The 25,042-nt window shown below is 36.5% G+C and overlaps 1 protein-coding gene across 1 annotated transcript in view; it reads right to left on the bottom strand.

Moving 5' to 3' along the window:
* CNTNAP2 (contactin associated protein 2) overlaps positions 1-25,042 on the bottom strand; it is a 1,870,188-nt gene that overhangs the window by 996,230 nt on the left and 848,916 nt on the right. The window contains exons 6-8 of the mRNA XM_014858430.3: positions 21,519-21,703; positions 15,344-15,487; positions 11,750-12,014 (exon numbers count right to left, since the gene is read on the bottom strand). Of these exons, the coding sequence (XP_014713916.1) occupies positions 11,750-12,014; positions 15,344-15,487; positions 21,519-21,703 (594 nt within the window). The remainder of the gene's footprint in view (positions 1-11,749; positions 12,015-15,343; positions 15,488-21,518; positions 21,704-25,042) is intronic.

Genomic DNA, 25,042 nt, shown 5'->3' with positions numbered 1-25,042 from the left:
TGTTTCTTCATCTATACAATGCAGTTGATAATGGTCTTTATCCTGTGGAGTTATTGGGAGAATTAAATAATTCAATACATTTTCGCACATTTTCTTTGTTTAAACATTGACTGGAACAGAGAACGACCTCAACCAGTATTAGGTAATGGGCAGTATGGCTCCAGAGTCTGTGCTCATAATTACTATACTGTATAAACATGACAATGATTGAAAAGAAATGTTCTTTTTTGGCAATAAAGATGGCCTTGGGGCCGGCCCAGTGGTGCAGCAGTTAAGTTCGCACATTCTGCTTCGGCAGCCTGGGGTTTGCCGGTTCGGATCCCTCGTGTGAACCTACACACCACTTGTCAAGCCATGCTGAGGTAGGCATCACACATAGAAAGTAGGAAGATGGGCATGGGTGTTAGCTCAGGGCCAGTCTTCTTCAGCAAAAAAGAGGAGGATTGGTGGCAGATGTTAGCTCAGGGCTAATCTTCCTCAAAAAATAAATAAATACTTTTTTTTAATAATTAAAAATTAAAAAAAAAGATGACCTTGATTATCTTTTCAAGTGCTGATTTTTTTTAACTAAGATGAGGAGATGATGAATGGATGAGGCACTTCAAAAGCACTGATGGTACCTGCTCAACAATTACATGTGGCAAACACAGAGGACAAAATTCGATTTTTCTCAAGGTTTTGAACTTGGGTTACTAGAAGAATGACTTTACCATCAATGTAAATGAGTGAGAAAGAAGGTTTCACAATAGTACATAACTTACAAGTCCACTGGAGCCTTAAGCAAGACAATTAATGTACAGGATTTAGCATAATGACAGGCATGGTGTAAAAATTCAACAGCCATTAGTTATCATCATGGTCATCATCAAGATCTCAGACTTGATGAAAGACACATGTGGATGGCCCTGGAGTCTCATTTCCTCCAACCTATAGATCCTCAACAGAGAACTGGATCAGCAGATCTGAGTCGGCACAAGGGAGGAGCAGGCGGACATCACCCACTGGGCTCCAAGGGTCTTGCTTTTCTAACAAGGCAGCTTTTCTGATTCCTGCCCCCCATAATGATGCAGAGGCTTAAAGGTACAGGCTCCTCTTAGTGGAATCATGTCTATGATGTCAGCTGGCCATCAACGCCCGGCCAAAGCTAAGAGTTTAGGGGATTGTGTGCACTTTACTATTTCTCTGCTTGTAATTCACCCCCTTTACCCCAACAAACTGTATGTTATATCTGCTTGCCAAGAAGCAATAGGCATTCGATGACAGAGAAGACAGAGGGAGGCTTAGATTTGGCACAGATCTGCACAGGGATCGATAGAGGCATTTCAGTTGGGCAGTGGCTAAAACTTGTGCCCAAACGGCTAGGTGGAATTTGCAGGCAATGAGGTGGTAGCCCAGACTCAAGTCAGCAATGTTAGAGTTATAGATAAAACAGCAGGGTTGGAATGAGGGGAGAGGCAGGTTGCTGGGAAATCAGAGATGAGCAGTACTCCAACATCCAGGCAGGAAACTGGCCACAGAGTAATATGTCTAGGGGTAGCAAGATCCCAGTTTCTGGACAGAGGTTCAGCAATAGGCATCTAATTTCTGATAGGACCCCAATGCTAGAAGAAAGAGTAGAAGTGCTTATAGAAAGACTGGAAGCCTTAGAAGAAACAGTGGAAGAACTAGAAGAGAGACTGGCAGATTATTGACATCTTTTAGAAAACATCCGATGGTAAAAAGTACTACAGCAAAGATCTAGGCGGAACTTTATTTGTAAAAATCGGATTAGGAAGTAAGTGGAGAAAAGTAGTGACCAGAGAGAAAAAAGAGGACTCGGAAATAACTGTAGGAATTCAGTTATCAGAAGTAGGGTCTACGCTTGCACTAGAAAAGCCACATAGGAAATGTGTCAGAAGAAAATAAATCATAAAATTAAGTTATGATTAAAAATTGGTTCACGTAATCATTTTCTGATACAATGCTACCAAAGGTAAATGCTCTCTAAGCAATATTGTGTGGCTCCCCCCAAAGTTTCTCCTTAAGAGCTTTTGTGAACAGAAGAAAGAGACTAAGAAATATACACGGCTAAACATCTCAGAGGGTATTCAGAGGAGTCGTTCGTTAGGCTGATCTCTAGTCACTTTCCGAGGATCTCAAGAATCTCTATTGCAATCTGCAGGACCCCTCGCCCAAGGAGGCTCATTTCCAAACTAATTATAAGGAAGTGACAGATAACCAATGAGCCTAAATTCTCCACGTGGAAATGGCTCTAATTGCTTGAACATCTCATATTTGAATTTCTTGCTCAAGTTAATTAGACCACGCAATTCTCATCACGAGATTTATGGGGGAGTGTGGTCTGGGGGAATCCAATTCCACCATTGGAAGTCCAATCCAATGACTTTGCTTTGTGCTTATTCTGATTATGAAGGTAATCAACCTCTGATGGCTCCATGCCAACACTATCTATTTTGTTAACAATTTAAAATAACATTAGATACTCAATGGCAAAAATGTCTAAAGTTGATGCGATGGTTAATTTTATGTGTCAGCTTGACAACGAGGTATCCGCATGTTGGGTTAAACATTATTTTGAGTGTGTCTATGAAGGTATTTCTGGATGAGATTAACATTTGAATCAGTAGACTGTGTAAAACAGATTGATCTCGCCAATTTGGGTGGCCGTCATCCAATCTGGTGAAGACCTGAACAGAACAAAAAGGTAGAGTGAGGGAGAATTCTCTCTCTCTGCTGACTGTCTTCAAGCTGGGACACTGGTCTTTTCCTGTCTTCAGACTTGAACTGAAACACCAGCTCTTCAGTCTTGAGCCTGCCGGCTTCCAGATGGCATCTGATACCATCCGTTCTCCGGGTTCTCAGGCCTTTGGACTTGGAGTGGAACCTCACCATAGGCTTCGCCAGGTTTCTGGTGTGCCAACTGCAGATTTGGGGACCTTTCAGTCTCCGTAATTGCATGAGCCCATTGCTTCTAATAAATCTCCTTCTTTCTATATACAACCTATTGATTCTGTTTCTCTGGAGAACTCTTAACAGAGTTGACTTGTTCTCTCTCTACTTTATAAATCTATAGAGCTTAAATTTAGCAATTACTCCATCTTATTAGTTAGAATGTTTCAGTCCTTAAACTTATAAGAAAGGTAAAGAAGAAGGGCCTCTCAACAAAGCTAATTTGCTCCTCTGCCCTTCCTTCTCTTGCTTTGGAAGCATTTTCAACTACATCCACATGTTTTGTTTTGTTTTGTTTTGTTTTTGAGGAAGATCAGCCCTGAGCTAACATCTGCCGCCAATGCCACTGAGCTAACCACTGCCAGGCCTCCTCTTTTTGCCAAGGAAGACTGGCCCTGAGCCAACACTGGTGCCCATCTTCCTCTACTTTATATGTGGGATGCCTACCATGGCATGGCTTGCCAAGCAGTGCCATTCCACACCCAGGATCTGAACTGGCCAACCCTGGGCCCCCCAAAGCAGAATGTGTGCAGTTAACCGGTGTGCCACTGGGCCAGCCCCTGCATCCACATGCTAAATTCAGGGCTCTTGAGCTGTCTTCTTTGCTGGTCTTTCAATTCATTTTTTTTCTTATAACTAGTTTGTAGTAGTGGTGTCTGATTTTTTTTTCTTTGATTAATTTGTCGAAGTAGAGTGAAGCCTTTAAAACATAACTTAGTCCCCATTGGGAGTTTTTAACCTCCACCTTATCCACCTAAGTTTACTAAATTTTATCCTCTCCTTGTGATTTTAAAAAATTATTGTGCACACATACACACAATCATGTTTTATTCATCTTCCCTGAAAAAGGAATAGAATATTTTAAAAGGCCCAGAAACCTTGTAGAAACTAAAATGAGTATGGTATCCTGCGGTGTGATTATAAATTAAAATGTTCCCTTTGCTTCCTAAAGAATAAGTCAATACCTAATATCACAAAACTTTCCCCCTCCAGCCTCCTCTTTTTTATGTTGGAATATAATACTTCTATTGATGTGAAAATGCACTGGCACGCACTGAAGTATAATTAAAGGTAGATTTCCACTCAGCTTGCATGATGACAGTACAGCCACTTGGGGAACTGAAATATAATAAAAAGTCAGTTAGGTGAAGCTACTCAGGAGCAATATACAACTCACTCACGCACTTTTTACTTGGTACCATGTGGCTCTCACAGCCAGTCTATTAGCGAATTTGGGAGAATAAATCAGCGAACTGTGTTGAAGGTATGCCCAAGGCTATCTACGTTTACGTCTATATATCTCTATCTACAGATCTCTATCCATCTCACTTTTGGCTCTTACTAAACAAGAGGAGATATGCTGTACCAGTCAGTGCCAATCTAGACTCCTAATTAAAATGAGCACAATGCTCTTCAAATCACCTTTCCTTACGCGCTGTCATCCCCTAAGAATCCAGAGCCGTGTTTTATCTTCAGCAACTTAAAATGATGGATTTCTGAGTTTTCCTTAAACATCTTAGGTATCCAGAAGTCCATCAAAATGTAAGGAACCCCTGAAATTAATGTTTAGTCACTCTTTTTGTAGAAGGGTATATAGATTATTTAGGAATAAAGAGATTCATATCCATTGATTTACTATTAAGAGGGAAAAATAAAATCTGTTGTTCCCTGATAGCTAGCAAGTTTTAATGGAAAATGCCTTTATATATGAATTCATCTATCTATCTATCCTGAAAAAAAAAAAGGGTTTCAAATTACATGGAGGGTGTGGAATTTGTTCAAACTTAGTTATGTATAGTTTCAAATAAAACGTTATTGTCTCAACCCCAAAATTTCTGCATGTAAATATAAAATGCTCTTTGTTACATAAATGCCATTAAGGAGATTAAGTTGGAGCTTATTATTTAAACACAAACTTTAAAAAAATTGACTATATATATGCTTCTAATTAAGTAGGGTAACCAGACTTTTTAAATCAGTATAACTTACTCTGTAATTTCCACTCATAATATTGTTAAGCATTATACTTGCTAGGAATATCATTTTATCCTCAATTATTTTATAGTACACCTGTTTTTGGTTTTTGTTAACAGTAACTGATGTTTATTTTAGAAAATCTGGATATTACAGAACGTGTATTAAGAAGTTAGTAAAGGACTAATAATTAGACATAATTAGCAATAGTGTTATTCAAATTTTACTTCATTCTGATCTCTTTTCTAGTTCTTTATATATTTATAATAATAACATTGGGTTCAAATTTTATACAAATTTTTGTGAACATTTTTATTGACTACATTATATTTTCTAGTGGTAGTAAATTTTATTTGAGAAACAAGATTTCTCATGACATAATAGTATTCCACATAAGGATACACTAGTTTGTTCTCAATTGCTTTTACGGTTTTATATATGTTGCGATAAATATTTCTATGGATTTTATTTCCTTAGAATCAGAATGATTCAAATTTAACAGATCAAAGGGGAGTGACATTTTTAAGGCTTCTAATAATTATGATTTAAACTTGAACTAAAGAATATAGTCTGTATGACTAGTTCTCCAAACACATTGCTGTAAGACAATGCAAAACAAGTCGTTTGAAGCGTGTGAAGCAATGCCTAGGTAAACAGTACTTAGTTTTTGAGTTATAGAAATTTATTTTAAGAAATCTTAAAATAATATCAGTAGTTTGAAATCATAGAGCTGAAAATCACTTCTCAGTAAACAATTAAAACATAAAAAATAGTATTACAAACTAGACCTTTGTTTCCTCCTGTGATGAAAAAGAAACCTCATGATGTAAGTTCTTAGTGAACTTTGGAAACTGGAATGAATTCATTCTTTTAAACAAATGTTAATGTGCTGACTACACTTTCAAATGTTGATAAAATCAAGAGCAGAGATGCTCGCTCGAATTGCTCAGGACAGACTGTGCCATGAGCGGTCCCAGGGAAGGGCTTTCTCTGAGATTCAACCAGGAACCTACCAATCTTTACCAGCAAGTTCCCCAGCTACACAGAAAGTCAAGAAAACCTCTTCGCCTTCTGCTGTGGTCTGAACGTTTGTGTCTCCTCCAAATCCATATGTTGAAATCCTAATGCCCAAAGTGATGATATTAGGAGATGGGGCATTTGGGAGGTGATTAGGCCATGAGGGTGGGGCCTTCACGAAAGGCATTGGTGCTCTTATAAAAGCAACCCCCACTAAGTTCCCTAGCTCTTCCCACCAAGTGAGGACACAGCAAGAAGTCCATAGTCTGCAACCTGGAAGAGGGTCTTCACCACAACTTGACCATGCTGGCAGACTGATCTTGGGCTTCCAGCCTCCAGAATTTACACTATGAGAACATAAATTTTTGTCATTTATCAGCCACCCAGTCTATGATATTTTGCCATAGCAGCGTAAACTGACTAAGGTACCTTCCCTTAACACACCCACATGGAACTCAAAGGTTTACAGACAAAACAAAGGCTTATAGACAAAATTGTACTAAAAGCCAAAAATAAAACATGGCCACAAAAAGATTTTCTTTGGAGATAGAAATACAAAGATGATCTTTGCTGAGTACAGGTTTCTGAAGCAGTGTGGATGCTGCAAAGTTATTCTCAAATTGATGCAATGTCTACCTAAACAAAACAGGGACGTTTCAATACTTCAGCTTAACCAGTTGATTTAGGAGCAGGGCACATTCCCAATGACTTTTCTGAATGGCTTTCTTTACATGGATAGAAATTGATTTTGTCTTTTCAACAGGTGAGACATGTCATTACTAGAAATCACTTTCCTTCCACTGCAAAAATGCTGAATCATATTTTATGACCTTATTAACATGGACAGATCACAACTTTAGAGTATTTTTCTAAAGATCTGTTTGTATTTTAGTGGCATATAATTGAGGCATTTTGCCATAAAAACCTTATTTTAGGGGCTGGCCCAGTGGCACAGCGGTTAAGTTCACAGGTTCTGCTTTGGCGGCCCAGGGTTCACCGGTTCGGATCCCAGGTGCAGACATCGCACTGCTTGGCACGCCATGCTGTGGTAGGCGTCCCACATATAAAGTGGAGGAAGATGAGCATGGCTATTAGCTCAGGGCCAGTCTTCCTCAGCGAAAAGAGGAGGATTGACAGCAGTTAGCTCAGGGCTAATCTTGCTCAAAAAATAAATAAATAAATAAATAAAATAAAGTCTTTTAAAAAAAAACCTTATTTCAAATGGCAGGTAGATTTTTATTTAATATACATCAGTAATGCACGTGAAATACTTTTTTAATACCATTATAATATTATAAAATTTTCTTGGAAGATACGTTTAGTTTTTCAATATGGAGTGATGAAGTAAATACCCCAGGCAACTAGAACTTTAAAAAATTCCACCTCTTCCAATGAGAAGACACATCTGTAGGTCAGTGTTTTCCAAACTGTGAGTTGCAACTTGTTTTTAGGTCATGAAATCATTCAGTGGGTCATGGCAAGTTTTTTAATGGAAAAGAACAAAGAAAGAAAACATCAAAATTATCAGAACACATCTAAAATAGCAAGATAAGTTTTATTTTTGTGAAGCTTTGTTTCAGAAGGTATTGAGTGTGATAAAAAGTTTCCTTACTGTTTTGATCAAAATCCTTGGAACATGGAGGACGTTATACTCAATGAAATAAGCCGGATATAGAAAGTCAAATACTGTATGATCTCACTTATATAGAGAATCTAAAAATGTCAAATTCATAGAATCAAAGAGTAGAACAGTGGTTGCCGAGGGCTGGGGGTGTAGAGAAAATGGGAAGATGTTGGTAACAGGGTACAAACTTTCAGTTATGAGATAGATAAGTTCTGGGGAACCCAATGTACCAGCATGGTAATTACAGTTAATAATACTGTATTGTATACTTGAAATTTGCTAAGAGAATAGATCTTAAGTGTTCTCACCACACACAATGTGAGGTGATGGAGGTGTTAATTAACCTGATTGTGGGAATCGTTTCACAGTGTATATGCATATTAAATCATCACATTGTGTACATTAAAAAATCACATTATGCAATCTAAATAAATACAATCTTAATTTGTCAATCACACCTCAATAAAGCTGGAAAAACAATTTTAAAAACCCCACGTCATTTGAAAAGCACAGTTTCACTCCACTCTCCCCCAGGGTGATGAATATGAAAGTTAAAAATCTCACAGCAAACAGATGTTACCCATTTGACCATTTTAGCACCTGTTTTTCTGTTTCTTTCACCACTTATTCCCAGTTATTGCATAAATATGTATTCACCAGTTGGTAACAGCTGTTCTAAATAGAAATAAATATAGTGGAAAAGTTTTATAAAAGTTGATGTTGCACCTCGGAAAATATTTTCACAGAAAGATAACCTATTTTGCAAATTCAAGGTGACTCAGAGTTTGACTGAATTTTACAAGTTGAGTTCACTGTCAATGACTAATGAGACTTGAAAATTAATCACAACTTGGAGGAAAAAATCTAAGAAGAGGGTGAATAATATATTGAATATTCTCTAACTTACAGGATTTATTTTGAATTCTTCACCAAAGAACAATGTTGTACAAGATGGAATAAAAAGGCTTTTGAATAAAATGAGTTAACTTCATCTTGGACCACAGAACCTATTATTTGGAAGTATTTTGTGCGAGTGTGTGTGTGCACCAAACTGTTATTAGTGAGTATTTTCCTCCTCTAGATTTTCTGTATCTTTTACATTTTTGCACCCAGGCTATTTCAAAAAAGAAATAAAAAAGGATTGACATTCTTCAATGCTAATGCTATTTATAAGAATGGGGTAGACACAACACAGAACTGTTTCCCTTTCGTTAAAGCAAACAGTGTCCTGGGTTAACTCATCTTTCTAAATTAATTATTTTCTCAGTGTTGCTACTTATATTGTTACTCATAAATTTAATTGAATTTGGTAAAACACATAAAATACAGATAAAAATTGTCTTCTATGGACTCCATATTATTCGTAGGATGAATGAATGTTTGCTGTTAGTGCCATAGAGTCAATTCTGACTCCTAGCAACCTTGTGGACAGCAGAGCGGAACCCTGCCAGTCTCTTTCTGCCATCCTCTCACCTTCCAGTGCTCTTTCAGACAATGCTCTGTTGCTATTCATAGGGTTTTCAGGGCCAATTTTTCAGAAGTGGATGGCCAGGTCCTTCTTCCTAGTCAGCCTTAGTCTGGAAGTTCCGCTAAAACTTGTCCAGCATAAGTGACCCTGCTGGTATTTGAAATACTGGTGGCATAGCTTTCAGCATCACAGCAACACAGCCACCACAGTCTGACAACCAACAGCCAGGTGGCATGGTTCTCTGACCGGGAAACAAATCAGGGCTGTGGCAATGAGAGCACTGGATGTTAACCACCAGACCACCAGGGCTGGCTGTGAATGAATGTAATTGAGGCATATTGAATTCCTTGGTTCTTTCTTTCCTTTATTTTTCAATAAACAGAGTTTAAACGAGTACAAGATACAACTTTTTTTTTTCCTGAGGAAGATTTGCTCTGAGCTAACATCTGTGCCAATCTCCCTCTATTTTTTAGTATGTGGGCTGCCAGCACAGCATGGCTGCTAACAGAGCAGTTTAGGTTGGCACCTGGGAACTGAATCCAGGCCACCAAAGCAGAGCACAGAGAAGATAACCACTAGGCAACCGGGGCTGCCCCAAGGTATAACTTTATAAAATGTATGTGCATACATTCACTTACTAATCTTTCTCAAACTTGAGCAGTGACAACTGATGAGATCTTAGTTCCCACTACGTGTATGGGACAAAAGTGAAATATTTGAAACACTAAGCTATTTTTGTTGAAATTTATGAGTTAGACTATAGAAATGTTTAGATTTCATATCAGTTTCCCTTAATTTGCACGGATTCTTAGCTAAATTGACAAAAATTTCTAACATCCGCTTTTAGCATATTTAAACAAATATATTAAGGTAAATTAGTTGTTGCATTTGAATTCCTTTGTTCTTTCTTTCATTTTTTAATAAAGAGTTTAAATTAGATGAGAGTATCCTGGAGTCTTAAATTAGACCAAATTAAATTAGCAAATGTTTATTGATCCCTATGTTTAAGATCCTATTCTTTCCATTATGATGGTTCCTGTTACAAGGAAAACCCCCAGCAAGTTGGGTTTGCTCAGAGAATGCCAGGGGGGAGGCCTTCATACTTACATTTTACGTGTTTAGTCATTAGGAAAGAATCATTAATCATAACAGAACCTAGTGGGGAGTTTTTCAACTGTGGTAACTATGTGTAGGTTGATTTGTTTCATGTGTTATTCCAGTCTCTCCAGATGTTTTCCATTTGCTCTAAATCTCCCAGGTGAATTTATACTGGAAAGTAGTGATGATGAAAATATGATGATGAATCATTTTGACACTGAACATTCAGGCAAAAAGCAAAACTAACAAAGCAGAAACAGAAAAAGTAAATATCTAGGCATTTTACCATAGCCTTTGAGTTCAATAATTCAGATACACCTCTGACATAAAGGTTCCTACGTCTTCCTTGAGTCCTTTTCAGTAACGGTCCATACAGCCATGCCAGACAGAAGCACAAAGCCTATTTTATGAAATGCCATATGTCCTCTAGCAAGAGATGGTCTGTTAGTGAACACTTGTTCAAAGGGCCACAGTGTGGAACTCGACAAACATTCCTGGAGCACCTCTTACATTATAGGTGCTGTTCTATATTCTAGAGATGGAAGAACAGGCATGGCAGCTGCCCTCAAGGAGCTGATGGCCCAGAGTGGAGATGAGATGGATAGCAATAATGGAACGTGGTAGAAACTGTGTCAGGTGTATGCACGTGGTGACACGAGTGACCACAGAATGCTTGGATATCAGAGCCAGCAGTCTTGTACTTGAGCTCCCTCTCGCATACTTGGCACATCCGTACGACGTGCTCAGTAATGTTAGTTTTCTCTCTGTCTTTTATTTCTAAGTAGTTCTTCACAAAATAAAAACAATTCTTGCAAGGACCATCGAAAGAAATTTGGTGAAAAGTTTTACCATTCATCGGTCCCATATCACGTCTAATTTTTCTTTGTTGATAACATCTCACTTTGCAATCTCAGCTTTCTTTGTACCGTATTAATCAAAGAATACTCCAAGGTGGCTACGTTTTTTCAAATAACAGCAAAATTACCTAAGCCTCAGTTTATCATACCACTATGATGTCAAGGTTAAAAATTACCCTCCTCAGCTCGGCTTGTCTTCCCTCAGTTGATTTATACATCTTGTCATTCTTCTTTGTACTTACCCCTTGTTGTTTTGCTCTTTTTTTTCTGACAATTTGCATAAATTTAGCAAGATCGCTTTGAAGTTTGATTCATGCGGATGAATATACCCTTAAAGTCATAAATAAATTAATAGTCTCCTGTTACTAATAGTAAAATATATCTGAATGTCCATGAAGTGAAAAGATACCAGATACTCTTACGTTAGCAAAATAAACATTCTCTGCTAAAAGAAAAAAATCGCTTAGAGGAATATCCATTACTCTACTAAACAGGCACTGGCGTCTGTAAGAAACACAGGATTTTGGTGCTCTAAGACAGTCTCAAGCAACTTTCCTCCCCGCCCAGGCTTGCCCTCTCGGCAAGTTTCCAAGTTTCCCTTATTCAACCAGCACTTAGGCCAACCAAGTATCGCAAACACATGACTCCAAACATAACCACGAGCGTGTCACACCACCAGAACAAAGCAAAGCAAATCCAACCTTGTCTGTGGAAATCACAAATAGCAGTTGCAGGAGCAGACATCAAATGGATTTCACTGACCTGAGGAAATGTCTATCTGGCTCATCTTGGTCTGCGTGACGTTGATGTGAACACCCACTTTGCTTTCAGTGAGGTCAATCTCCACGTTGCCCAAATTATCTGCAAAGCGACTGAAAAGCAGGAGACCATTGGGGTTCCAAGTCCTGAACTGGAAACTGACCGAAAACAGGTCCTGGTTCAGCCGGCCGGGGACCTCCAGGTAACTGGTAGCATTGAAAAAGACAGGCACTGTGTAGGGCTCCACACATGAGAAACTCAAATTTCCCTAGAAAACAGAAAAGCATGCTTTGATGCAAATGCAGAATAAAATAAGCATCCATGCAAGACAGGAGACAAAGCTACAGTTTTACCAATTTCTAAAGCTTGAGCCTGTGCCAAACTCTCACTCAGCAGCACGATATGGATTCAGCAGTCAGAAACCTTGGCATAAATCTACTTAGAGTATGTACCTAAGAGAGTGCAGCAGTTGGCCGTCAAGTTGAGGGATGTAACAAGCACCATCCATCATGGAATTGTTAGGCTGACAGCCTGATGTGATGGTTGAGCTGGCATGTGTCCCTGTGTTGTGGGCTTGAGTGTGGACCACTGGACTTTCTGAAGACAGCAAAGAGCTGCTCCCCTCCACCATGACTGATGCTGCATCAGCCAGGGAGGAGATGTCACTCTCCTCTTCTGGATGGCCTGTGTCAAACGTCTATTAATATATTACTTATTGGTCTCAGTGGGAACTATGGTCATTTGGTTGTTATTTATCAAACTGGTATTATGGGACAAATATTCTTGGATTTTATCCCCACACCTAATATATGTGAATTAATATTAACTATTTAGCATTAGCATAACTTTGATTATTTCATGTTATTTTGTTATACAACTGAAAATCCCATTTAAATTCCTATGAAGTGTGCATATATCAAATGCATTAATGCTTGTGGAAACAGTGGCACCAATGAACAAAGTGAAAACAAAATTTGCCATAATTAAAGTCTACTTCTTCCCTTTCATACTCCCTTTACTTGGTACGCAGAAGTATGATTTACCATTCAGATACACTGAGTTATATATATTCTACTGACTAAGTACCTTCTTTTTAAAGATGTGAAAATCTACATTTGCTTCCAGCTTCTTTTATCCCACCATAATATTGTGAGGAAAATATATTGTGATGACATTGTCATCTGATCCTTTTTTTCTTTTACAACACCATGTATCTATCCCTAGATGCACGGTTCTTCCATTTCAGCACGTTAACCATTAAATCTAAAGCAGGCTGTCTCTCTGAATTATATTCAAATCAAATTTGCACTGTACCTCCAGAGATGATTATTTTTAAATGCTTATTTTTACCGATGAAAAGAACTGCCTATGCATAATGACTGAGATCTTATAACTGACCACATATCTGTGTTGTGGGGACTGACTCCCAGCAAAATGAAAGGTCTTTCTGAGTGATGGTGCTGACTCTGGAGTCAACGTATCATGAGGGAACAGGTGTGTGTATGGAGAGGGGTACAGGACGAGTGTTGAGTCAATTTCACCGAAATATCAGCACCTGACATATTTGAAAGTGAATTTCCTAATAAATATCTGCCTTTGTAGAGCTGCTTGCAAAATGTTCTACTTGTCTCTATCCTGCCTAAAATTTTAATATATGTATGTATATTTTTGGTTAAAAGTTTATTCTATTCTACTCATTCTATTTTAACAAACATCATTATAGATAATCTATGCTTTACTAAATATCTTTGTTATTCAAGTTAAAGTATTTATAACTACAATATCTTTTGCAATTAAAGTTGATTTTGGAGTGAGTCTCTGTAGTGCAATTCTCTGTATTGTGGGTACTCACTCAATACATCTGAGGACCAACTGGGAGGTTTGAGCAGAAATAATGTGTTAACTTTTCTTAAAGGTATAAATAATGGAAAGGGTATTCTGATGATTTGGATTGTGTACCTTTTTATCTTAAGCAACAATTTCTGAGAAAACAAAAGGACCCTGGTGCCATTTTATCCAAAGCTTAAAGTAGTGTATATATGAATACTGCTCTAGATAAGAAATGACACGGCATGGAAGGAGACCATGACCTCAGGGGTCATACTTTGTGAATCCACAATCTATGTTTCCCACTCACATTTGGTCACCTGGGAAAGTTATTTTTCCAGCTTAAATCTCAGTTTTCTCATCTACAAAATGTTTATGGTAATAGCTCTCTTGTAATATTGTTCTCAGATTATCACAAAAGTCATGTGCCTAGCACAGTGCCTGTTGCCTACAAATGGAGCTAGTACTATTTTTCTCTATAGTCAATATACTTTATGAGATAATTTCGTCAAAGTTTAATTTTTTTCCTGTTTCCAATACTCCTCTACTTTTTTCTCCCCGAAGCCCGAGTACATAGTTGTATATATTCCAGTTGTAAGTCCTCCTAGTTCTTCTTTGTGAGCCACCATCACAGCGTGGCGACTGACGGACGGGTGGTGAGGTTCCGTGACCGGGAACAAAGCCCGGCTGCCAAAGCGGAGAACATCAAACTTTAATCACTAGGCTACCAGGGATGGCTCAAATTCATTATTATTTTCAGAAAAGTAGTTATTAAAGCAAAATTTTTACACTAAATTATTGCTTTATAGTCTCCTATACCCAGCCAGAACTCTGTTTATTCATTAAAGGATTTCCATTTGTCCCATCATTTTATGAAAACTCTAGACTCAAATGTGGTGCAACAAGACCATCAGAGCTCTTGGAGAGCACAGTGCAAAGAGTCATGATATTATCTGCTTCCAGTGGCTCTCAAACGTATGTGTCTCTGGACTCCCAGGCTCTCCCCACTAACACTTCTGGGTTGAAGATGCTCCTGTTCTTGCAGAACCGTAGGGAAGACACACACTAGGTTTTTAAGTTGATATTTTTTAATGATCCTAAGCAGTGTCATGGGGAAGCAACTGTGCTGGAGTGTTCTTTGATTTTTGCTCTCTTCCTTGAAACAGTTAAACCTGGAAACAACTCACCAGAAGACCACGGTGAGCTCTGTGTCATAGCTGTCATTATCCAATGGGAATCAATCTTAATTTAAATGCATAATATTTAGTATGTTTAGAGTTTTGATAAAAGGTATATTTATTTACATATTTGAATGAATTCTCTTTGGAAATATGAAAGTGTTAATAAAGTTCCTGTTTTAAATATTGAATTAAATCCTAAGCAAGAAATGTAGAGCCATATATAATGAGAAATTTGGAAATATGATGCTGCCAGTTTTCAGGCTGCTGAACTGTGAGGATGAAACACATACTGAAGTATGCCTGTTCTTCTGCATGGGGAATCCAGAAACACCAAGGCTAAAATTCTGTGCCCCCTCTAAATAAAATTTATTGTCCATTTCGGGCTAATTTAACACAAAAACCAGTATCTATTCTCAGAGTATATCCCATATCTACATACTTTCTGGTACTGTAAGGTTAGTTTTATGCTATTGACTCTAAACAAACATGATGAAACATGCTATGTTGTTGTTGATGTTCAATAGTCCACAGAAAACAAAAGTTCTTTGATTTATCTATGAACCAATATTTTGGGGGTGAAACATCTTACCACATTTGAGGGCTCTAGTTTCTTCCTTCTGGCAAGATCAGTTATGTTGATGCCATTGTAGTTAATGCTTTCCATGCAGCCTTTGAAATTCTTTCTACTGCTGGAACTGGGTTTACCAGAGAAAGGTATGCCTCCAAAAGTTATCTTTGAGAAAAAAAATTAAATATTCACACTGTATTCAGCTTTAAAGAAATAGCATTCACAACAAATTAGACAAAACTATTGATACAGCCAATGTGACTTATCTTTACCTCAACCAATATATACAGACATTTTTTCTGCCTCCAAAATCTGTTGCAAATTAAATTATGTTGTTTTTGAAGTGCATAATAGTATCATTAATTCTGATAATTAGATTATAACTTGAATAAGAAAATAGCAAGACTGCCTTGAAGTTTTGCTACCTGAAAGGAATTTTATAGATTTCCCTGAGAATTTTTTTTTTTTGCTGGGAAAGATTTGCTCTGAGCTAACATCCATTGCCAATCTTCCTCTCTCTCTTTTTTTCTCCCCAAAGCCCCAGTACATAGTTGCATATTCTAGTTGTAAGTCATTATAGTTCTTCTCTGTGGGACACTGCCACAGCATGGCTACTGACAGATAACTGGTGTGGTTCCACACCCGGGAACTGAACCTGGGCTGCCAAAGCAGAGCACACTGAACTTTAACCACTAGGTCATCAGGGCTGGCTCTTCCTAAGAATGTTTTAAAAGATTTTATATAGTGGACATCTTTTATTAATGTTAAAAATACATTTTTATGTTTACCATTCAAAGACATGCTATCAATAAATGCTTCTTGTCATCATGAGATAACCCATCTAATCTAAGTTGATAAAACTGCAGCCAAAAGCAAGAAACATTGTATTGACCCTACACAGTCTTATTATAGTCTTTTGACCATTAGAGTCAAAAATTCATTAGACTTATTTTACATACAGAAAATAGTTCAAAAACTCTCATTACTAGATTGGTTAGGAACATCTTAGGACTTGGGGGCTATAATTTGGGAAGTACAGACTTAAAATTAAAAACTATTATAAGTCTTCTAAATCCTAAGGAATAAGGTCAATACTCCTCCCTGTGATTCTCTAGCTACTATCGCCTATAAAAAGAGAGCACATATTTTTCTGTATATCTTTGGTCAAATTACAGTATTGTAATAACAATTTCATATAATACAAAATTATACTTAACTATGTATTACCAATAGTGACATTCACTGCTAATAGTGATTTAATAGTAAATGAATCTGCTAATCATAACTATAATATCAATATACATAATCCAGATGTTACATAACTTTTAATTATCATTCAACCATTATCAATCTCTCTTTCAAAGTTTTAAAAATGAAAGCAATAGTTAAGACATTTTTAAATGTCAAGACTTCATAATTGATACATAAGCCGAAGATCTTTGTGTTCTAGGAGACCATTAGCAAATTACATTCTATTATTTAGTGTCATGGCATTTTAAATACTTAATTAGTTTTAAAGAAAAAAGCACAAATTAATGATGGTTTATGAGACAATATAAAAACCAAAAGATCTCACTTAAAACTAAATTAAATTTATTAATAATGGTTAGCTGAATATATATCATTTACCATAGAATTTACATATAGGAAGAAAAGAGGAAAACTGAGAAAAAAATATATAAAAAAGAATTAAGAAACTAGAAAAGGAAAGAGAGAGAGTAATTCAAAATAGGAGAATTATTGGGGAAAATATTTTCAAATGGCCCTGACCTGAACTCGTTAGGTACTATATAGGTGTCACTAATACCAAAGGTAAGAATTACTGATACTTGGAGTGCTGTATCTCCTGTCCATAGTTGATCAATTACTTCCCCAATTGACAGTAATGGAATCTTCTATGCTTCATGACACGCAGCATCACATTTTGAGTAATATTGCTAAATGCTAGCTTAAAACTGTTTTATTCCTTTTCTGTGTGCATAATTTCTTTATTTGGAGACTGTCATTTTCCCTTGGGAAGGTGATTCAAACCCTCCTTATGTCTCTCTGCTTTGGGCAACCCTCAGCACATACCCTACCTCATGGAAGGTGCCCTGAGGAAGGATCACAGGCTCAGTTTACCAGATTCCTTGCAACTAAGAGATGTGGGTTCAAATCCCAGTTCCTAATGTAACCAATCATATGATATTAGGATGTCATTTCTTCTTTCTGGTTATGTATTCTCACCAGTAAAATGAAGTGGCTGGACCACAAAATACTTTCTGATATTGTAATATCTGATAGTAAAAAACTGTTGCAGTTGTTAGATTGATAATCAGACATTCATATGACTCATATGATTGACTTAATGACGTTGTCATTCAATGACAACCTTGACTATAAAAAAAAACTGCATTAACCATTTTGTTAGCTACCAAGAATTTACAAAGTGTGGCAGGGACACTTCATAGTGTCCTTTCTCCCGCCTTCTTGAGGAAAAACAAAATTGCTTTCAGTTGCATATATTGCTCCCCAGCCCACATATTGCATTTGCCAACCTCTTTGAAGCAAGTTATGGTTTCACGGGATTTAAGTGGAAGGGCTGTGTGTGACCAAGAACTATAATTAAAGAGGGGAGGGGGCACAACCTTCTTCAGGCTCTCTTCCTTCCCACTGGCTGGAATGCAAGATGGAATGTGAGTAGCCATCTTGGTACGATTTGCAGTGGGGATGGTGTTGCTACAAGATTAAAGTGGACTGGGGTCTCGATGACCATAATGCTTGATGACCATCTGAGTCCAGGGCTACCTGCCTACAGGCTCCTTTTATATGAAAGAGAAATAAACACTTGTCTGTCATATGCAGTCTAATTAATTGTCGCTGATATATACGGTGATTTCTATTTCTTCCTGTTGCCTCCTCGTATAACCCTATGAGAAATGTGCTATTACGTTCATTTTATACAAGGGGAATATGATTTGTCCACTGTCAAACAACCACTAAGGGGGAAAAAAGGAATTCAAACCCAGGCTTTTTGCTCCAGTTTGAGTCCACACAACTGATTCTCTCTAAAATCCTAGCCAGGTTCTGCAAGGGACAAGGGAGAGTTGTTCCTCTACTTTCCAAGAAGAGCTGCCTTGCAAAGGCAAGGGCATAGCATCCAAGGGGGTGCATCGTGGAATTCAGATGAAGAAGAGAGAGAAGTCAGGCCAGACAGCAGTCTGCCGTCCTGTCTGTGGTTTTACCAGCTAAGAGAAGGAAGAATGAATTGAAGTGCACTGTCTATCGCCACCCCTCCTCTGCTCGCCATGCAGCTAGCAGCTTGATGGCAAAGGGTGATCTGCTCACTATGCAGTGTAAACGGCTACAGAGAGGTGAGTGAGGCGAACTTACACTGTCTCCTACAAAAAATGCCCACATCAAGTTATGTCAAAGTGGCAAAGTTATTTTTTATTGTTTCTTTCATGATATACATCTCTGGGAATGATGATAGGCATTATTTAATTAACCCCTAGTAGTGGTGTGCTGGATTCTGCTCATACTGGCTCATGAGAACTGATTGTTAAACACAGCCATTATTAAAAATTAAATTATATAAGCTTTACACTAAACAAATTACATTAAACAAAAAATCAGTAATTACTCAGAACTCACTATCATATATGCTCTTGAAGTTATTTACATTTCTTGTGTCTATGTGATAGAAATACTGTATAATGGTGTGGTATAATAAATGTATTAGGTCTTTGTCCCCAGTTTCTGGCATAAAGCTCCTAAAATCCTGGGAATTTCCTGAATGATAGGAGTCTTTTGTTATTCAAAACAAGCTCCTTTTGAGGTTCCAGTCTAGTTACTGATGGACGAGTCAAAGAGATACGTGCAAAAACACTGAGACTGACTCTACTATAGTCCCTGATTTTCTTTAAACAAATAAGCAAAGGGAATCCCTTTATATTAAGATAAACGTGTAGCGATATAAAGGTGGGCCCCCCCACTGCTCCTGTAGCTTATGTCGCTAACTGCAGGATCTAATAGGAGAGAGCAGGCAGTAGCTTTACAAAGAGAAGTAAGTCGAGTGGATCCTGATTCCTTCATAGTAAATTTAAATTTCTTCCTAATGCCTCTCTCTAACAAACGTGTCTCAAGCATTTTAGTCTACAGCTGAGGTTCTCGAACATGGTATTGTATATTGGTGAGCTTCAAAGTGTCCAGGACACTGCTGACCCTGAATGAAAGCATTGTGTGGGTGTGAATATTCATAGATTTCATCACAAACTCAGGAGGGTCTATGACCTCAAATTTTTAATTCTGTTTTTCAAAAATTGGAATTGTGTTTGCCCATTGCTAATGTTCCAGGATTTCTCACCTCTTCCATGGTACTTCAAAGTTTATTAATGGAGAATGAATAATTCATCTCTAAATGCTCTCATAGAGTGGGAGATGTCACCTAAGCCAAGAATTATACTACTTTGGAGAAGATAGAAATTTCTGGGATTTTCACCTTCTGTACCTTTCAACAATCATTTTGCTTTAAAGAGATTTTGGGGGGGACAGTAATTATTTTCTGATAACATTAAATTTATTTTAATGTTAATAAGGTCTCCAAATCAGAGTTTATCTAGCACAATCTATTTTAAATTCCTATTTAGGAGTATATGCAATATATTCATCTCAGAGAGAATTTAGAAACTATTGAAACATATAAAGAAAACAGAAAACACAGTTGTAAATCCTGACTTTTTCACTTATTATTTTATGGTGAGCATATTGCATATTCTTAAAAATTTATAATATAGATGTTGATAGCACACATATGTATATGTGTATATACATATATCTACAATTTCAAGGTACACAGAGGTGGCACAGAAAACTCATAGGATGCCACAGTATACTTAACATTTTTAAAAGAAACACAAGGTACTTGATTATCTTCCAGACATCACGTGAAACACTAGCTTGAGGTCGTTCACGGTTCCAACATCCTGTTACATCACTTTCTAGGATGTCCTGTCTTTTTGAAGTTGGGTTTTCGGTCACATAAAAACATGTCACATGAAAGTGGAACAGAAATGAGAATGGCAGTGTCAAATCTGATTCCAAATTTTGAGAAGCTGTTCAGAGCAGGTTCACTCAACCCATTAGAAACTAATTATTGTGGTTTCACGAAGAAATAAAAATATAATTTTTCCTTTTAATTTGTGTGTATTTTTTTTCCAAACAGCTATTAAGTTGTTAGGACATAAACATTTATTAAGTTGTCTGGCTCTAACTATTACAGAATGATCTAGGATGGTTGTGGAAAAATTAATAAGGCACTAAGGGTTCCATGATGTAAGTAAGTTTACAAACCTCTTGCTGAATAATATTTCATCCTAAGTATTTATTTTACTGTGATGCTCTTTTCATTCATTTAGTGTTACCCTTTTTCTCTTAGTATAAATAACACTGTGATGAACATCTTCTTACAGAACTCTTATCTCTATATATAATTAACATTTTTGATGGACATTTTAAGCTTGAATTTCTCTCCAAATAATTTATTAAAAAACCTGAGATGCCTACTCATATAATATGGGAATATATAGTTTCTACTGGACCAATATGATCATGTATTAGTTTTTGATCTTTGATCATTTGGAAGGTAAAATACATTCTTTTATTTATGGACAATCTCTTTAAAATATTCTATATTTTACTTTATTTCTTTTATGATAATTTTATCTGCAAAAATAGAACTTGCCAAAAAAACTATTTACAGTCATGAATTTGTAAATGACAATATAAATCAGAACTCAGGATTTCTTATTCATTATTTTGTAATAAATATTAGGCAACCCTGTGTTTATAATATTCTGGACATTCTCGAGAAGAATAGAGAATTTATATTATAATAATTACCAATAAAAGATTACAACTTGTATTTATTCTGGATTCATTAAATGGCCCTGATGACATGACAAATGGTCCCTCTCTTCAAATATTTACTTGTTACTAAGATTTTTTTAAATATTTCAAATGCTCATGATTAAAAATTCAGAAATGAAGAAAATGACATATATTAATAAATAAAGTTTTAAGTTGTAAGTTAATTTTTCTTTGGAGAATAAGATGAAATGGTGTAGGAAAGTATATGATTAACGATAATGTGACAGTACGGTAGGAGACGGAGGCAGCCACTCCACATTAATCATAACTTACACGCCCTCAAGTTTACCTCATAGTCCAAGTCCAAGTAGTCGAACTCTCCGTTGGTGCGGAAGTGCTGCATGCTCCTGTCCAGGGTGAGGTTGATGCTCCGGCCCTGGCGCTCGATGACCACAGAGTGCCAGTGGTGATCATCCAGCAGACTTCCTGTCATCACAGACGTGTGGCCATAGATGGGGCCAAGCTGGTTGCTTCCTGAGTCAAAGGAGTGGAAAAGACACAAAGGAATGACACCAACAGCCAACTCTGTGGAGCAGGAGACCTTTCATTTTCAATGCTACAGGCTGACCTTCCACTAACGTTCTGCCTACTGACATTAACATGGGGAAACCAACATGCAATTATACTTAAAAACACTATTATATTCAAAACATATGTTAGTAAAGATGGAAAAAAGTCTACTCCTTTCAAAAGAAAAAAAAATGAAGTTACTCAAGTTATACTTTAAAATAAAAACCTGCAAAAATATATGCATACATTAATCTAGTTTTCAAAGAAGGTCCCCATAGCAACGAGACTATAAATAATAAGAGTAAAAGGTTGTGAGAAACCGAAATGTTTTCTAAGGTCATCTCTGGATCCTGTTTATATATTTTATACCATTTTCTATTTTGTCTAATCAAGTATTGGTTTTTATGGTCAGGCAAAACTAAATGCTATAAAAATATAAAAAGGTTTCAGAATAAATAGCATAATGGAAACAAGAAGATACACGATTGACTGGAGCATTAAATTATTTCCTTTTTTTTCTCACATTTAAGATGCTGACAATACCTATAAGTGACATTTCCTGTAATTTCCCTAGATCAAATTTTCTTCCCTTTTGGTGATGAAATCAAACGCTGATGTGGGATTGTGCCTGTGATCAAGATTGTGTATGTACATGTAGGGGAGGAGGGAGAAAGAAAAGTGAGAGCACATCTAAGCGAAAGGCTACACTCAATTTTATTACTTTAAATGTTTAGACTAGAAGTCTGAGCAGCAGCTCGATATGCCTGATATTCCGGTAATGGCATTAAACAGCGACAGTGCATATGTGAGTGGATGTATTTCCATGACTGTCATCAGTTCCAGTCAGTCAAGAAAACTGAAAGTAAACTGCTTTCCGGTGAAATGGTAAAGACCTTTTTTGCGAGATCACATGATAGTTACTTATTCCAGAACAGTAGGGTCACATCTTTATAAAGCACAGTGGCTTTTAAAAGGCTACTCTATCTGTTCCATTTTTTTTTAAAAAAAAGGAGAAAATTTTGAAAAAGTAAACATCTTTAGATATAAACCAATTGCTCTGTGTGTATGTATATTTTTAAAAAATAGTTATATATTTCTTCTGCTATCCCCTCCGCCCATCTCTCTTTCTTATCTTCTATTGATCTTTGTTTCAAAAATCATTTAGGCTGTTTTTTCCCCCAAGTAAAATACATGAACACATGTTCATGATTATAAGTTGAAAACATTATGAAGAATTAATATTGTAAAACATTAATCACTCATTCCACCACTAAAAATAGTTTGGTTTATTTCCTTTCAGACTTTTTTCCATATATACATATTTTATTATATATAAATGTGTATATATACAGACACACACTTATGTATATATATAATATGAAAATGATATATTATTTATAATATTTTATACTACTGTTTTCATTTAATGTGTACAGTATTTCCTATAAAATTAAAAGTAATCAGACACTTTAAATGCATATCAACATAGTTCCATATGTTTAGCTATTTTCCCCCCAATATTTGACATTGTAATTAATATTGCAAAGTACATCCCTGGACTTAAACCCTATAGTCATTTCTCATTATTTCCTTATGATTATTGGATGAAAATCTATAGGGAATTTTTAGATATCTGAAGACACACTGTCAAGCTGTTTTCCTGAAAATATTTTCTGATGCACAGAACAGTGCAAAGAATCCTGTCACATATTCATCAATACCGATATTATTTTAAAACTGGTTTACTTGACAAAAGTTGGAATCTACTTATTTTACTGTGTATTTCTTTTATAGATAGTGGGGTTGAGCATTTAATGTTTATAGAATATTCATAACTTTTCTTCTGTGAGTTATCTTTTATGTCCTTTGCCTATATTTTCTCCTAACTTCTTGGTATTCTTACGGAGTGGTGTGAATTCTTCATAAATGACATTGAACTTCTGTATTTGACATTTACATGTTCCCAGGTTTTGCCATGTATTTTAATTTTATGATTATTTTAATGTGAAAAATTTAATATTTTTGTATAATTAAGTGTTCCAGCTTTTTTGTGCTATTTTTTTCTTTCTTTTGTTTTTATAGAAGTTATTATTTCCATCAGATCAAATTTAGCATAGGAAAAGTTTTACAGTAAAGGGTAAGTCTTTGTAGACACTGTATCCTGTATTACCAACAAACAACTAATTGAAATTGTATTTTTTAGTATAATACTGATTTTCAAAGTAATAAAATTTAATATGGGACACAAGCCATTTTCAGGAATGTCTCGACCACTCAGATTGATATGCCAGTTAAAAAGGCAGGATCTGTTTTTCTGTTCTAATCTTTAGTTTTGTAGCTTTCTATTGGGACACATTTAATGTGAATTTTAGTTATTAATATATTGTAAATTATTAAATTTTTGTAGGGTTCTAATAGTTTTACCACAGAAAAATGTATAGAATCTACGATGCCCTTCAAACAATTTCTACATAAATCTTGACATTTTTAGCCAAGCAAGAGATCTTCTTATTTCTTCCCATTTGCTGCCCACTTCTCCGCAGTCTCCCTTTAGTACCTTCTCCTCTCAATCTCACATGTGCAACTCCCTACCGGAAATCTCAGCTTTGACGTCTAATAGGCAACTAAAATGCACCATGTCCAAACAGAATTCTAGAGTTCCTCTATTAAAGGAAACTAATAATCCTCTACTAGAAGAAATTCTATAGAGAAAAGAGCTTTCTCTACTTTTGAAAATGGCACTAATGTCCCTTTGGACCTCGAGCCCATACCCTAAGGATTATTCTTCATTTATTCTCTTTCCTTCTTACTCCATACCCAATCCATTACAAATCATGCTGAATTTACCACTAAAATCATCTCCCAAGAAGATATGTTTCGCCGCATCTCCACTGATCACCACCTCCTGTAAGCCGGTGCCATCTCTCACTTCTACTATGCTAAAGTCCAGCTGTGACTCTCATACTGATACAAGCATTTTCTCTTACAGAAGTCTCAGTAAACTTTTTAAATATCATGATACAATATAGCTTAAAGCCTACCAATAGTTTTCCATTAAAACATATCTATCTATCTATCTATCTATCTATCTATCTAAACACTTTACCATGCCCTACAGGATCTTACAGGATTTGAACAATCCCTAACTTTTGGATTTCATCTTCTCTCCCTCTGACTTAAGGGTCTATCCACACCAGCCTCCTTCCTGTTCCTTGAGTATGCGAGGTCTTTGTCTTTAGTGATTCCTGCCTTTGAAATGCTCTTCTCCCTGATATTTTCATGGCTAGTTTTGGTCAGTACTCA

Source organism: Equus asinus, chromosome 1 (genome assembly GCF_041296235.1).
Source record: "Equus asinus isolate D_3611 breed Donkey chromosome 1, EquAss-T2T_v2, whole genome shotgun sequence".
NCBI classification, from domain to species: domain Eukaryota; kingdom Metazoa; phylum Chordata; class Mammalia; order Perissodactyla; family Equidae; genus Equus; species Equus asinus.
The sequence above is the reverse complement of the archived record's forward strand: the minus strand, read 5'-3'. Positions and strand labels throughout refer to the sequence as shown.